The sequence below is a fragment of the Danio rerio genome, chromosome 22 (assembly GCF_052040795.2).
Source record: "Danio rerio strain M-AB ecotype USA chromosome 22, GRCz13ab, whole genome shotgun sequence".
Lineage (NCBI taxonomy): Eukaryota > Metazoa > Chordata > Actinopteri > Cypriniformes > Danionidae > Danio > Danio rerio.
Window position 1 is genome coordinate 42,038,750 of NC_141042.1, and position 17,072 is coordinate 42,055,821.

The following is a 17,072-nucleotide window of genomic DNA, read 5'->3' on the forward strand; positions in this document are numbered from 1 at the left end:
TTTATTTTGGGTGTGATTAATCTTTGTCCTCCACAAATATTAATCCTCTGTAATTTAAAACTATAGAAGTGCCGTGTTGTATTAATGTGTGTGTTTCTTGGTCTGTTTCAGAATGACCGCGTGTTGGGCTGGTGTGAGAACCACAGGAGATGTTCACAGGTGAGCCGTTCCTTTTCTTTTTGTCAGATGAAGTTCAGAGCTTGACATTATTCACTGAGCTCACAGCTTACGCCTCAGCGCTGCTAAATAAAACTCTGTTCAAATGTAATTTCCTTTTATTACAAGGAAATGGCCAAAGGTTAATGCCGTTATACAAACCACATGCCCTGCTCATGCACTAAAGCTCACTCATGTCTAATGGCTTCTGGAAACCCAACACAAACAGCACTGAGGGCCACTGTTTTACCCTGGCAGGGTTTTTCTCTCTATTTCTGGCCTTATTACGGCTCTTTCCTTCCACCTTATTACTGTCATTTTTTATGTACTACGTTATTAAATAGATAGATATATTTGAGGTTTCATTTTTTAATGTGCCATTTTATTCATGTGAAATCAAAAATGCTATTTTACATCTCAGCGGGCATCTGTGCGTATTATTTTAATTAAATTACATGTTTGCAATCCTTTTCAATCACATGCACCTGCTTAGAAACATCTGATCTCACAAAGTCTTATTCATTTATTCATTTTCTTTTTGGCCAAGTCCTTTAATCTGAGGTCACCACAGCGGAATGAACCGCCAACTTATCCAGCATATGTTTTACGCAGTGGATGCCCTTCCAGTCACAACCCATACACACTCATTCACACTTATACACTACGGCCAGTTTAGTTCATCAATTCTCCTATAGCGCATGCGTTTGGACTGTGCACCCAGAGGAAACCGACACCAACACGGGGAGAACATGCAAACTCCACACTGAAATGCCAACTGACCCAGCTGGGCTCGAACCAGCGACCTTCTAGCTGTGAGGGGATTGTGCTACCCACTGAGCCACTGTGACGCCCTCACAAAGTCTTTTCATTTGAGACCACTTTTCTCTGTGGATTAAATAAGTGGCACAATACGAAATGGCTTGTGAACGTGTTTCATGTTGACTTTAAGCAGTTTGTTTTTCATTTGCTCTCTTGGGAAGTCCATTTGCGAGGATGCATGTCTCAAAAAAAAGTTCCCGGATTCAGTTTACATCAGGAAAAATTCAGTCTGCTCTCATGGGGAAATATGCACACCGGCCTTTTCGCAAAACTCATAAACAAAAACCCAAAGATATAATCACAGCTGAAACTTCCTTTGACATGCGTATATTACGATTACAGGAGACGTTATCAGTTAATAAAGACATCATACAATGCACAATAATAATAATAAATCACAATGATGAATGGGAGAATAACACAATGACTGATGCAAGAGTAATCAACTGAGGCAGGTCAGAAGTTATTTCTGTAGACACACTCAAACTCAGCTGTAAAGCAAACCGTGGACGTTTCTGGAGATCGTGAAATGCGTCCTGGGAGGTACGTATTTGTGCAGTTTTGTTTTCGTGAATCCGCTTTTTCGCATCTCGAACGCCTCTTGCCCGCGCTGTTCTCACGTAAAGCCGCCAGAGGCTGCTATTGAGCAACCATCTATTCGGCTTACTGAATAACTGAATGATTGACTGGGTGACCGGCCAATCGGTAGACCCACCCTCCTTCTCCTTCCCTAAACCCAACCGGTTTTACAGATTGACCCGCTAGCCCGCCCACCTGCCCACCTGCTCGCCGGCTCACTTCCCTCCCTAAACTCAAGCAGTGATTTACAAAAGCCGTCCAGAAAAACTGCGTTTTCGGATTTCACCACATGCTCACCCTCACTTTATTTTTTGGATTCTGTTTTTTGTCTTTTGCCTGATTTCTGGAACCGCTCTTCCCCGGACTCGAACCTGGTCCTCGCCGCCAGCTCTCCTCCAGGTCTCCGCTCCGCCGATGTACACGACGAGCTAACCGGACAAACCGCTTGCGGTGGGAAAGCCCTCCACACGGAGGTGAGCTGTCAGGCGACGAGTGTGAAGAGGAGCGGCGTCACACTGCCACGTAGCGTTCGCTTGAAAAAACGAAATGCAGCCATACATACCTCCAGCCACGTAAATCGCGGTCTCCAGAAACGTCCGCGGGACTACGCTTTCAGAATGAGTCTGGGTTAAAAGATTTTGTTAGGTTAAACAACTACTACTATTGTACTAAATCGTACAAATTCAAACAAGTTCAGTCACACAAAAATGTCTAAAAGTCCAGTGGGAGATGAGCACATCGTCCTACAATGTACAAATGAGATCGTACAACTTTATACGAATTGGCTGCCAGTGGTGTAAAGAAACTAATTTCAAATACTCAGATGACGGTAATCGAGTAGTTTTTCTCAGGAGTTGTACTTTACTAAGTAGTTTTATAAATGTGGACTTTTACTTTCCCTTGAGAACATGTTTACTGCAGTATCTGTACTGTTACTCCACAGTCCTTAAACCTGCGTCACTACTTTATCTTTTCTTGTCTATGGGGATGAGAGAACTCAGTCCTGTAATTCCTGTCCAATCAGATCACATATAGAATGTAAATTGCATCCTAATGAACCACCTCAAGACATGGGCGATTCATAATTGCAGAAAACTGTTTTGAAGCATTAAAAATGTCCAAGAAGATGTCCAAAATCTCTACACACATTGACCCAGAGACTGTTTAGAGAAGAGGACCGATGTCTACTGTATGATGACCGAAATGGCCTTAACGGCACAGGATATTAACATGACGTTAGATTGACGGTGTACTTCAACCTTGTGGAAATCTTGCAGTTTGTTTGGTAGTGAAAATCAGGTTGACGTCAGAACTCAACATCAGGCGGATGTCAGTGTCCATGACTAAACGTTATTAATAACGTTGTACTTAGTAGACATTGAATTTTGGTCACCTGATGTCAAGACCTAAATCTAACCTAATGTTAACGTCTTATGATGTCGTGAGCCTGCTGGGCAATAACCAAATGCAGTACAGAATGTTACGTTTACACACTCATGCACAAATGACATGCAAACACATCAGCTTTTCACAGCGTAACACTCACTAGCTACTCTTGAAAGCTCTACTTTTTACTCATAGTTTGAGTAATATTGACAGCAGATACTTTTACTCTGCACTACATTAAGCAAGTAATGGTGCTTTCACTTCAGTATGAGTTTTCAGTTCTCTTTACCCCACTGTTAGCCACTAAATCAAACTTATTGACATGCGATATCATTGGAAACTCACAATAAACTGAGATATCCTTTAATGTAATTGAGCATTCTTGCAGCACAGAAGAACCTCTTTCATGGCTCAGTACCTGGTCTTGAGTCAGGGGATGGAAGCGTATGTGAAGCATAAAAAAATCAGCACAAATATGTGTATCACAGTCTTAACTTATAGCCTTTTTACCTCTTTTGAAATGCCACAGCTTCTCTCTAGCAGTCGCAGTAGTGGCTCCTCAGTCAAGCAGACCATGAAGACTGCCTGAATATTTCTATACTTGTGATATGTCACCATAATTGTTCTCCGATAAGCCAGTAAACATGGTCAGCTCATTAATGGTAATTGCCTAAACCCAGACATCTCTGGGTGCCGTCGGCCGATCAGCAGCCACCGCTCGCCCCGAGGGCCTGAGCTGAATGAAAAAGAGCAAAAACATTCCTGGTGAAAGCCGTATTTCTCACACCAAGCGTTTAAGCTGTCCTAATTGCTTTCAGATGGAAGTAATCCACCGTCAGCCCTTCCAATAACAGGTAAAGTAAATGTTGTGCTACTTGTGAAAATAAGCTTTTTCACATCCGTCTGGGCTGAACTGCGTCTCGAGTAGTGCACTTGAAATTAGCTTCTGTTTATTCGTTTAAAGCACAGACCAGGAAGACGCTGTGTGTTTCTTTTTTCTTGTAATATTATTTGGTTGTGAAGTAGCTGTTGTTGGTTTTAGACACATGATTAGTTGATCTGTTAAACTGGATAAACCTTAAATCTGTTCCTTTACAAACAACAACAACATGATGGCTCAATTATGCTATTATTACATCTTTAAACTAAAAATAGTGTATAGTTTGTCTACATTATTGTACTTTTAACATTTAGCTATACTTAAAAATATACAGCTGAAATCAGAATTATTCACCCCCTGTTTATTTCATTCCTCATTTTCTGTGTAACGGAGAGCAGATTTCTCCAGCACATGTCTAATCATACTAGTGTTAATAACTCATCTCTAATAACTGATTTATTTCCTCTTTGTCATGATGACAGTAAATAATATTAGACTAGATATTCTTCAAGACACTTCTATACAGCTTAAAGTGACATGTAAAGGCTTCACTAGGGTAATTAGGGTAACTAGGCAGGTTAGGGTAATTAGGCAAGTTATTGTATAACGATGGTTTGTTCTGTAGACTATCCAAAACAAATATAGCTTAAAGGGGCGAATAATATTGAGCTTAAAATGCTGTTTAAACAATTAAAAACTGCTTTTATTCTAGCCCAAATAAAACAAATCAGACTTTCTCCAGAAGAACAAACATTATCAGACACACTGTGAACATTTCCTCAACCTGTTCAACATCATTTGGGAAATATTTAACAAAGAAATAAATTTAAAAGGGGGTGAATAATTCTGACTTCAGCTGTATATATAAGTGTGTATAAAACATCTGCAAAACACTTACAAACCTGACTTTACTCCAATTTCTGTTAATGAAATACATGCAAATGAATTTTCATGAGTGCATTTATAATTCAGTAATGCCTCATTTGGTCATTTCATCTGAGAAAACTTCCCAAACTGATCATTTAATATGTTAATGCTCTGTGCTTAACTGCTGGAGTTCGCTGATGTCTAAAATGATCGCCCTGTTCACCTCTTGCCTTGAAGTGTATTTGAGCTGTCTTTGAAGTCTTTTTCTGGTCCGGCATGTGTCAGAAAGCAGCAGCTCCAGTTAAACAGTGCTGGGACTGGATCAGGGCGTCTCCCAGCACTTGTCCAGTCTCATCCGTCAGGCTTGACCTCGGGTGAGATGCAGCACGGTGGCTATAGTTTAGCGCCGGGATTAAGCCACTCTCTTCTCTAAACCCTTGGTTGTCTTAGACTTCTCTGTATGCCGTTCATCCTTCAGGTCAAAAGTGACCCTCTTTCACTAAAATAAAGCAGATACATTGAATTTCAATCCACAAATCTCCATTCTGCATGAAGAATCAACCTCATCTTCATCTCTAACTCGTCCAGGTTTTTCCTCATCAGTGTGCAGTATTTCATCAGTTTAATTAGTGGACAACACTCATTCTTGACTAAAGTAAACGGCGTATTTTCTAATGCTAAAAGTACTGTCATAAGTGTAAAATGTTCTTAGCTCGGCCGTTTTTATTAAAGCAGCAGATTATCATTGTGTGCCAGTAGTTTCTGTGGTGTAAAAATTGTTTTATAGCTGACAGAACCCAAAGCACATTCTTTTTTTTATATTTTAAGATGGAAAAACACTGTTTGGGTTTGTTTCTCTGTTGGTAAAATGGTGCCCGGGTCATTTTTACCTTTAAGTCATCGGGAAGGTTAAGTAAAGCTCTAAAGCAGATGAATCCGGGTTGACCCGCGCTGGACTGGGGCTCAGGCTGTGGGCCGTGATCAGCAGGTGAGGGTCAGCGGGTCACACATGCGGGTCACTCTGTGTGTGGTCAGTCACAATGATGGCCGCTGCTGACTCCGCTCTGAGATTTGGGGAGCTCATTACGTTTAACAGTTCCTGGAAGTTTCGCAGAAGAACTTATTCCAGCTTTGTTTGGCAACTGCTGATTTTGGAAATGTAAATGAGTCTCATTACGTATCTGAAAGCAGTCGTTATATATTTAGTTTCTCATGCTGATAAATCTGCCTGCAGTGCACTGTCAAGAATACAAATCTGTTTCTGGGGTTGTACCTTTGCAAAAGGTCCACTTTCAAATCTAAAGTCTTTATATTGGTGTTACAAAATTCATTTGTGTGACCTTGGGTAACATAAGAGTCTTAATGTTGCACGGGTACACTTTTGGCAACAGCCAAAAACTACTTTGTATTGGTCAAATTGATTTTTTTTCTTTAAATTAATAGTAATTTAAATTAAATGAATAGTAATTATAGTAAATATCACGTTCCATGAAGACATTTTGTACATTTCCTACTGTACATGTATCAAAAGCTATTTTCATAATGTGCATTGCTAAGCACTTCATTTAGAAAACTTTAAAAGTGATTTTCGCAATATTTCCTTTTTATTTGCTCCCTCAGATTGCAGATTTTACAGTTGTATCTTGGGCAAATATGGTCCTGTCTTTTTGTTTGGTCTTGTGGTCACATACCAATACCTAAAAGTTACATTATTGTACTTTTAAGGGACTAATCTGCACTTTCGAGAAACCAACTTACAATATTTTGGTACGAAAATGTACCCGAGATACAGATTTGTACCTTCAAGGTATTCAAAATTTACAAATCCAACCTCTTGGCCAATTAAAATGAGTCAAAACATTTATAAAATATTTATATATATAGAGAGAGAGAACCAGACGAATATATATATATATATATATATATATATATATATATATATATATATATATATATATATATATATATATATATATATATATATATATATATATATGTATGTATATATATATATATATCTAACAGTTCTGTGTGGTTCTCAAATCTAATTGGCTGAAAGTCGTGCAATATTCTGCGATATCAGAACTCGTACAGCCTCTTCACCCTTGTGTATTACTCCGCCCACATAGAGTAAACACAGATCACTAAACACGCTACTGTTGGATGTTGGACAACATAATATAATGTACTTGAGTTTTTCAGGCTGTTTAGATTGCATCTATGCAGTTTATTTATAAGGATAGCGCCTATTTTATATATTTATCATTTCAGAGATACAGCACGTCGGTATCCAGTAGTCATTGAGTGGAGCAAAGACTTTTGACCTTGTCCATCGAAAAGATGTCGACAGAGACCGCATAATACATAAGCCCTTACAGGAGAAACGATCTGCATATTTTCAAAATAAAATTAAGTGACATTCTAAGTGGATCTCTCTCTCTTTTATGTTGTTGTGTTGTATTTATACTGTAGTAATTGTAGTGTATTGAGTGTGAGATGGGACAGGAATGTTTGTGTTGGCCATCTGTTTGTTTCTAATGCGTCTCCTGTTTTTTGTTACTGCAGAATAGTTTAGTAAAAAGAAAGAAAGAAGAAATCCCCGCATTTGTTTAGCGTTTTTCATTATCGCAAACACAACAGTAAATGGTAGTCATTGTGTGCGTTGCTTTTGGGGTTAATTATTGTGATATTCCGATGGCAACAGAGAAATACTGGGAAGTCTCTGTAGACTGATGGCATTTCATGTCGTTCAGCTTTATAATCTTAGAATGTCAGCAAAATCACCCGTTTTGTCATCACTTTATATATTATGCTAGAGAATCATTCATATTCTAGCTCTAAGATGACAGCGGTGGATTAGTAACGGCTTCTGCTGTTCTGACGTCAGCTGGAGGAAAGTAGTTCCTCTTATAAAGGGATTTTGAGACTCTCTGTGTTTGATTTTCTTATTCATAAATGTGATTATGCCATCAAACTGTTGTATAAAGGCAATATCACACTCGTAGCAGTGCGATATGGCTGTATAGTGAACACTAAGGCACTTGGCCTATATATATATATATATATGAATAAATTAAAAATAATGAAAAATATCAACTCAATTTTTAAGAGTTTAGAAGAGCCCAACTAAATTTGACTATTTTTCTGTACATTGTGTTTCCAAGTTTACTTTATTTGTACAATTAATGATAAAAAATGTTGCTTATTTTACTTTGCCTTATATATTCACTCCCTCTTCCTCACACAAACTTTGTTTTTACATTTAGTTTATTTTCTTTTATTTTCTGAATTAGGAAATTATAAATGCATAAAGCAGATTTGGTCGGTATATATTGAGATTTAGATTAAGGATTTAGTTGTTTAAGATTAATAGTTTTATAGTGTTACTATAATATTACGTTATAAACCAAAACACGATGGCTATCGTTAAGTTTAATCATTCATTTGGAATCATTCATTGCCATTCAGTTCACATTTGTAACATAACACAGCTTTTACAAGTAAAATACAATCAAAAACACGACATGCCTGTTGGACCTTCACATCATTGTAATTTAAGTTTGAAGTTGCTGTAAAATTAAACAGCCTAAACAATTACTCAGTTTAATCTTTCATCTATCATAATCTTTCTTTAATAGAAAGTCGATGACAATGGATGCTGGAGTGTGTAGATAATATTCTGTGAGATCACTGAAGTATTTTGAAGGCTTTACTGTCTATGTTTTTTTTTTTTTTCCAGAAGCTTGAATACATAGTTTATTCAAATTAAACCTCAGTTCAAACTGCATCATGCTTAAAGTGCTCTGCACACTCTGAAAGAAAAGGCAGCAGATATCACAACAGCATGAAATCAACCACCTAAAGCATTGCATTTAGTTTCAAAACCACAGATAGCCTCAAAGCCAACATTACCCTTCCTTAAGTAAACCATGGTTGGTTACCATTTACATATCTGAAATATGCCCTGTTACCTTTAACGGCACGTAAAATAGTTTATGATGACGGATTCATTCGAACCATATGAGAAGAAATGGCTGCGTTTCTGCAGGCTGATGAACTCTGTGGCCTTGTGTCATGGTTTCTCCACCCTCAGCAGCATGTTTACTGTGAGTGTGTTGCGTGTGGCCGCAGACACCTGAACTGCAATGGCAGCTCAATGGGTTGCAGACATTCAGAACACCCAGGTTGTTCCCATAATGCCGAGTGTGTGCTGATTCAAACTGCAGCAGGCAGTGCATGCATTACAGTTCTGCTCTGTGTGACATCATAATGATGACATGGACTCATGGGGAGTATGTGCTCAGTGCTACATTTTTAGGAAGCATGAAATGTGTGCCCTGGGCTAGGCATGACTGCAATTTGTGTTTAAAAAGAACGCTTTGGTAGTGTCAGTGCCAGCTAGTGAAGTGCTCTGCAGGTAAACCTCACTCCTCTGACATCTAAAGGTGCGACAGACGCTAGAGGCTGTGTTCTTTAGCCTCCTTGTTAGAGCAACCGACTCCCATGTGGAAGGTCGCCGGTTCGATCCCAGCTCAGAGTGGGTTGGGTGATGTAGGACCGGTGGGGGTTGCACCAACAACTTCTGATTCTTTTTAACTACCTCTGACCCTTTACTCCTCTATGGATGGAGCAGTTTTCCTGAGCGGTCAGTTTGTTCATTAGCTCACCTTGTATGGTGTCACACTTGGGCTGCATTCCAATCCAATTGTTTGTGTTCTTCAATCACTTACTTCCCCCTGTCTCGTTCTCTCGGATGTGCATTGTTGATTATGTTACACATGTGTCCATTACTGGTGGGTTTAGAGTGTTGTAAACCCCAGCACTTGAGAACTACACTGCTCTGACATCTTAATTGCATTGCATTTAGAGACATATAGGTGCTGGAGTAAATATAGGAAGCCAACTTGCTCCCTATCAGACTTGAGGGATCGAGGGTATGTCCATTTAAGCTTACCCTGTTCACTTGATGAAATGCACTTTAAAATGACGGTGGGGATTTCACCTAAGGAAAAAGGGAAGACTGCATGTGCATGTTTAAGAGTGGATTGGAATACAGGCTTCAGACCGAGGGTTGAGTCTGGTGTAGGACGTTTCCAGAAACCAGATGAAACAAACTAAAAAAAAGCAGTGTGAAAATGTGCTACAAGCGTGCAGCCGCTTTTCTAGTTTGCTTCTGAAAACACTATGGGTTGGGTTTAGTAAAGGGAGTGTGCGGGGGAGTCGATAGCAAACGGACACAAGCACAACAAGATGACTGGCTTCTCTCGCAAAGATATGGGCAAGGAAGACTTTGAGGCTGCTTTCACACCTACACTTTTGTTTGCGAACCTGTCTCATTTGCCCAGTTAGCGCGGTTCGTTTGGCATATGTGAAACCTTCAATCGCTCTCAGATCTGCGCCAAATCAATCGCTCCGAGATCGCTTGAGTGAGATGGTCTCGGCTTGATTGGAACGAACTCTGGAGCGGATCGATTGTAGTAAGAAAGCGATACGATCCGAGCGCGGTTATATTACAGTGTTTTATGGATATGTAATAGGCATATGGCTATATGAAGAGAGAATTATGAGTAGGGCGGGAAGTTTCGTGAGTCACCGGATGCCTGCAAACAAGTGATAATCTACCGGTAATCTCGCGTCTCCCTCCCAGTCCTCAAATAGGCTACGTCGCGCACCCTTCTCACCCCTCCCCACCGCATCTCTCAGACATGTAACCCTAACACACCACTTCTCCTTACATAGAGGTTCCTAAAATAAAATAATACAACAAAAATTTTAATAAAATAAAAATGTTTTTAATCAAGAAATACATACAAATGATATTTTTGTTTGTGCTACTCAACTATACAGGTAGATGATTTGTTTCACTCTGTGGAAAATAAGGATTTAGCTAATGCTTCACTTTAATTGATGCATTGACAAACACATTTGCTCATTTTTTAATTTGACATTATTTTAAAGATTATGACTTGAGCATCTGACTTTTCCTTGCTGCTGCTTATGTGCTTTCATTTCTCCGTTTCACTTGTGGCAAGTTCACGCGAGGGAGTGTTTGTTAAGAAACACATGGCAGGAAAATATACATTTCGATTTTTAAGGAAGTTTGATTCTTTCCATTTCAATTCAAATCAGCTTTATTTGTATAGCGCTTTTACAATGTAGATTGTGTCAAAGCAGCTTCACATAAATGGTCACAGTAACTGGAACAGTGTGGTTCAGGTTTTAGTGTTTAAGTTCAGTTCAGTTGAGCTCAGTTCAGTGTGATTTAATCATTACTGAGAGTTAAAACACTGAAGAGCAAATCCATCGATGCGTAGCTCTACCAATCCTGAACCATGTGAGCCAGTGGCGACTGTGGAGAGGGAAAAAAACTTCACCTGATAGGAGAGTGAAGAAAAAAAACCTTGAGAGAACCAGACTCAGTTGGGCACGACTTTCCATCTTGTAAGGAATGCCCTTAAATATTGTAGTTATCAGTTGTCTGCAAGCGTCAGTGTTTATTGAGATTGAAATAAGATTAAAATAATAAATTGAGTTAAGTAATATTGTTATTGCAACACTTTAGGAAACAATGCTCATCATAGCTGGCATGGGATGACTGATTGTGAAGCAGTTTGCAGTCTGGCACATTTGACAAGTCAAAATGTTATCAAGACAAAAATCACATAATCTGACATAGTGACTTTCAAAACCGACACTAAAAATCGTTACACTTGCCTTACAAAGACAACAGCTCATGCATTTGTATTACATTCCAGAGAGCTCCGTTATCAGCACCACTGTGCAAAATGAAACCAAATCCATGGTGATTAGCAAAGAATGGAACGGTTGAGATAGAACAGTTCGGCCTGATAGTGGAAAAGCGGCTCATGTTTACTGTGAGTGTGTTGCGTGTGGCCTGCAGACACCTGAACTGCAATGGCAGCTCAATGGGTTGCAGACATTCAGAACACCCAGGTTGTTCCCATAATGCCGAGTGTGTGCTGATTTAAACTGCAGCAGGTATTCCAGTTCACTTTCCGCCCCGTGTGACATCATAATGACGACCTGCATACTTCAGACACCTCACAGTGAAGGCGTTTGCATGTTTATTATGAGAGCGCTCTCGGGAACTCTGTGTTTCTGCACATGTGGTTTTTGTCGTGGTTAGGTTGGGGCTTATGAGAATGTCCACATCAGGACACTAAATCAGAACTTGCAGCTTTGCTCTTGAATCAGGCAAACTGAGAGCGCTGAAGGGTCAAGAAGGAACCTCTGGACAACGTCTTTCAAAGTCAAGTGCAAGCGGGTTTGTGTGTTCATAAGGGGGGGTATGGACATTCGTCATCAACTTCCATATGGATAAGCCATTTGGGTTATTCCTGACGTTGAGAAATTAATGGTCTTCTGCTCTTTCTTGTGATACACTTCCTCTCCTAATGTTTCAGTTTTTCACGTCTGGCATTTGAAGGTTCAGCAGAGGTGAGATCCCTCCTTTGGCCCCCTACAGCTTTCTCCCATCCTGGTCTGCACGCCTTTCAAAAGGTCTTGAAGAAAGATTTTCTCAATTTGTTCCATCAAGTCATGGATATCCTTAAAGCTCCTCTGGTTTAGGATGACAAACATCAATTCTGTTACATTATTCTGTAACAATTTACAATAAGCTTCTATTTGTTAGCAATACCTATTCTCTCAAACTCTGCGTAAGCGACTGTCGCTTTAAGATTTAAAGGGCTGCATTGCACCAGACCCACTTAAGTGTTTCCATTTGAAAGTGTAGAATCTATATTTTATGCACACATCTGCATCACTTTGGTTTTTATTCAACTGTACAAAAGTTATTTACTCTTAAATACACAGTATTTTGGATCCCCGAGCTGGGTATTGAGCATTGGTTCATTTTCATATTTTTCATATGACACTTGTACAAGTTATAGCTCAAATGAAAGCTCTTGCCGGTGCTCATACGGTTCTAGCGTTCTTCTTACTGAATTATATTCACATATCAAACAGTTGCTGAATGAATCTTGGTGTTTCCATGGCGCAGAAGTGAAAACAATACATTTATGGTCAATAAGCAGCCCCAGATAGCACAGACAGCTCATCTCTTACCTTATGCTGTGCGCTTCAGGGCCATTCTCCTCTGTTTTTGAGCTGATGTGCATAAGTAATCCTTTTATATGTCTGACGTGCTCCAAACACACTGAATTATGTTTGATCAAACAAAAGAATAGTGAAATATGAACACAATGATCATCCCTGTGTGTACAGCACCTCTCATCAGTTGGAACACAATAACTTCTGCATAGATTATGGTGGAGACATTTCTCTTTTGTCCTATGATTACAGACATGTGCAGGAACCAGCAACATTAATTACAGCACACTAGAGCACACACAACCTGAAAGATACACTTTCACATTTGAGTTTATAAAATAAATTGCAGAAAGCGCCTCTTTTTTTAGGTGTTTATTATAACACAGACAACATATACAGATATTTTAAAATCTTTCAATAGTGTTTAATGAAAATTCAAAGGCTTTTCTTTAAAATGAGACCAAATGTTTGCATTTACACCTCTGCATGTGGATTTGGGAAGATTTTAAATTTGGGTAGACAAAATCCAGGCGGAAATCCCAAATTAGCACTGGGGTTTAAGTTTTCGATCATTGGCAAGCTGTCAAGCATGCCTGAATATGTTCAATACAAACACAAGAGCCAAGTGCTACATTCAAAACAAATGATGAGCAGTGTCCAGCCACCAAAACAAGAACAAACAAGACTGAAGAGACTAATAGGACCTTATTGTGAAGTGTGATGTAGTTAATTGTTTGTGTATTTGAGTGTGTTTAGTCACACATGGTTGGCGACAGAAAAGGAAGATGGTTGTAATGCTCAAGAAAAGAGTACTTGGCGAAACAACTTTGATTTTGGCACTGTTTATCATAAAACATCTGAGCTCAATCTTAATTTTGCAATGACCCTAAAAGTGCCTCAGGATGGCTGTTTTCTGTTGTATGAAGCGGTTATTACTGCGCTTTCAGCATCATGTTTCTTAGTCATTGTAGCTTCCTGGCCTCATGCGGTCTCATTCTTTCCCATCACACCTCATGCTTGTTTCTTCTAAATATTTGAGTCAAAAGTCAGTCCAAATGTGCTTTATTAGCCGTTGCTTACTTTCTTATTTACCTCCTCAATACTATTCAGAACTCAGGCGGGAGTTCACATTTAACCAAACCAACTCCTGCTTAGAAATATTGCATAAACCTCTCTGTTTTTATGCACATGTGTACAGGATTAAAGCATATGCAAAAATCGATCGATTTGAAAATGTTGTCTGTTTTGAAAACCTTTCAAAAATGCTAAACTTTAGTACAATGCTGCATTAATGTACACCTAGTGTAGCTGTGTTTATGAAATGATCTTATAATAACAGCAACACCTGGAAAAGGTGGTCCAAAGATTCCAATTCATAAATGGGCCATTTAAGGCAAAGATTTGGCACTTATGGCAAAATGTCATCTGAATGTGAGCCCAATGTGGAAATGATCAATTTGGCCCAAATGATGGAGGACAAATATCAGACACAATTGGCTAAATAGTGGCATAGTCATTTACAGGTAATCTGGATCTAAACCAGGGATGGGCAAACTTGATCCTCGAGGGCCACTGAGTTTTGTTCCAACACTAGTCAAACACACCTGAACAAACTAATCAATGTCTTCAAGATCACTTGAACTCTATAGGGAGGTCTGTTTGAATAGGGTTTGAGCTAAACTATGCAGGACACCGGCCCTCCAGGATCAAGTTTGCCCACACCTGGTCTAAACCTAAAGTGGCTCACACGTGTAAGGTCAAATGTGGCCCAGTTCTCTTAAGACACACGTGGGACACGTTTGGCAAATATTTGGCACAGTAAGCTCTGGCTAATGTGGCTGTGAGCCTAATGTGGCCCAGAGAAGATATGGAAAATGTGGCCCAGTTATCTTAAAACATATGTGGGCCAATTTTGGTACATATTGGGCACAGTAAGCTCTGGCTAATGTGGATTTGAGTCTATAGTGGTCCAGAGAAAATATGGCAAATGGGGCCCAGTTATCCTAAAACAAATGTGGGCCTCTTTTGGCAAATAGTTGGCACAGTTAGCTCTGGCTAATGTGGCTGTGAGCCTAAAGAGGCCCGGAGAAGACATGGCAAATGTGGCCCAGTTCTCTTTAAGCATATGTGGACCACATAGACTAAAGTCACCATCATGGAGAAAAGTGTTTGATTTAGTTGGGCTCATAGCCCTGAACCTCTTAATATAAATTGTTTTTGGGCCGCTGTAACTTTTAAGAACTTTGCTTGAAAAGTTTGTTCATTACAGCAAACAAAATGAAGAAAGGCACAACCAGTGATGAAATAATATACTTCACTGATGTTTACCAATGTTTAACCCATTATTAGAAGTAGTAGGCCAGATCTGGCCCAGAATAAAAAGCAAAGTGTGGCCTAGAATTGGGTCAGTTCTGGTTCATTTGGTGAAATTCTTTCTGATATGTGGTCTTGTTATGGCTTAATTGTGGCCCAGATCTGGCAAACAGGAGCGAACCGTCCAAGTGCCATCATTCCATGCGGTATGTGGGCCGGATGTAAGTGTCTGGTGTGGGCCGGATTTGAGCCACATGAATTTTGCTAGCTGGGAATGATCTTAGAACAAAACTGTACTGCACTGCACTGATAAAAGTCATGGCCCGTTCACTTTTATACCTCCACTGATGTGATCGCCCATTAAGAAGCGTTTAACACAACAGCTACTGAGAGGAAACATAAGCACGCAAGATATGGATATCGACCCCACAACAGATGTACAACACTCAGCCAGACACTTACAGATGTTTAGAGCCATGGGGGAAAGCTGTTGAGGAGTTTTAAGGGTTTTTGAACTCGAGTCGTGTCAACTTCAATGTGACTCTTCTCTAAACATAAATCTGTTTTTATTTGTCTTGATGTGAGTGTGCTGAGCCTTTCGTCTTCTTCTTTCAGACCGTAACAACATAGTCATATGGAGTCATTTCTGGTGCTGTTTTGATCTTGACACACTGAAAAACATCAACATCTTAAAAGTGAAAGTGTGTTCAGTGTGTTTTCGTAGGTTATTAATACAATATTTCATAATGTAGATCATTTTAATATCTAAAGTTTTTTGTACAACACATTTCTAAACAACAAGAAATAAAGTTCTAAATTAAAACAAAACGTTTAGCTCTTTCAGATGACTTTATCTCCCTGATTTCAGCATGCTTGACTTGAGATGCAAGATTCCATAGTTTCTGGTGTAGTGTTTCATAATGCACAACAACCCAGCAGTCTGCAACCCACATCATCAACACAAAAAATCTCAGTGTCCGAAATACTACATTTTAATTCAGTTTCCTTTATGACTTTACTGAATAGTACGTTCTGTATAGTATCAAGTAGTTTGAATGGAATTCATGTACTACACCTGCCATATTGGTGCATTGCTTCTCTTCCGTTAATAAACTTTCTCATGTAAACACACACAAACGCCAACTGAACCTTCTTGCTGTGAGGCGACAGCTCTACCTACTGCGCTGCCTTATTAAATATAAATATTGAATAATATAAAGCATGATATCGTGATCTTTTTTTTGCAATATTGCACAGCCCTACTTCTCGCCACCCATACTGTTTTTCACATACTATATAGTAGGAAAGTGTGTGATTTTAGATGCACTCTGTCCAGCAGCTGTATTATTTTACCTGTCATCCATAATGGGTTCTGTCCAAATGTATGACGTTGACTAATAGCACACAATCTCTATCTTACACAGCTTAAAATGGAGAAAAAAGCAAGGGAACTGTGCTGTAATGTGGACATGAAACACTGAAAAATGGTTTATTGAATTTCAATAATTTATTCACGGGCTACATTTGAACAAACCAATTGAAATTGGTAATGTTCAATGTAGTAATGAGCGATACTTTCACTTACCTTATAAATTGCAAATCAAATTAGCCATTATTTTCAGTAAATTAAAACATAAAGCTTTGTGGAGTTTTGACAACAGTACTCTGGCCTATATGATGCACCATCACTGCACTACCAAGAGCCAAAGCTTCAGCTTCAATTACCATGTAGACTAACAAATCCCTCTGTTCTCATTCACGATGCAGTGCCAGAGATTTTATATTATTCATTCATTCATTTTCTTTTCGGTTTACTCCCTTTATTAATCTGGGGTCACCACAGCGGAATGAACCACCAATTTATCTAGCACATGTTTTTACACAGCGGATGTCGTTCCAGATGCAACACATCACTGGGAAAAATCCACACACACTCATTCACACTCATACACTTCGGACAATTTAGCCTACCCAATTCCCTTCTAGCGCATATGTTTGG

The 17,072-nt window shown here is 39.3% G+C and overlaps 1 protein-coding gene across 9 annotated transcripts in view; it reads left to right on the top strand.

Annotated features, from left to right (window-relative positions):
- The window catches only part of anos1b (anosmin 1b), a 347,052-nt gene that overhangs the window by 275,507 nt on the left and 54,473 nt on the right, over positions 1–17,072 (top strand). For all 9 annotated transcript variants that reach the window (XR_015521059.1, XR_015521063.1, XR_015521064.1 and 6 more), the window contains 1 exon segment: positions 112–159. Coding sequence is in view for 3 of the 9 variants with exons in the window: in XM_087302368.1 (XP_087158494.1) it covers positions 112–159 (48 nt within the window). In the remaining 6 variants the exon portion in view is untranslated.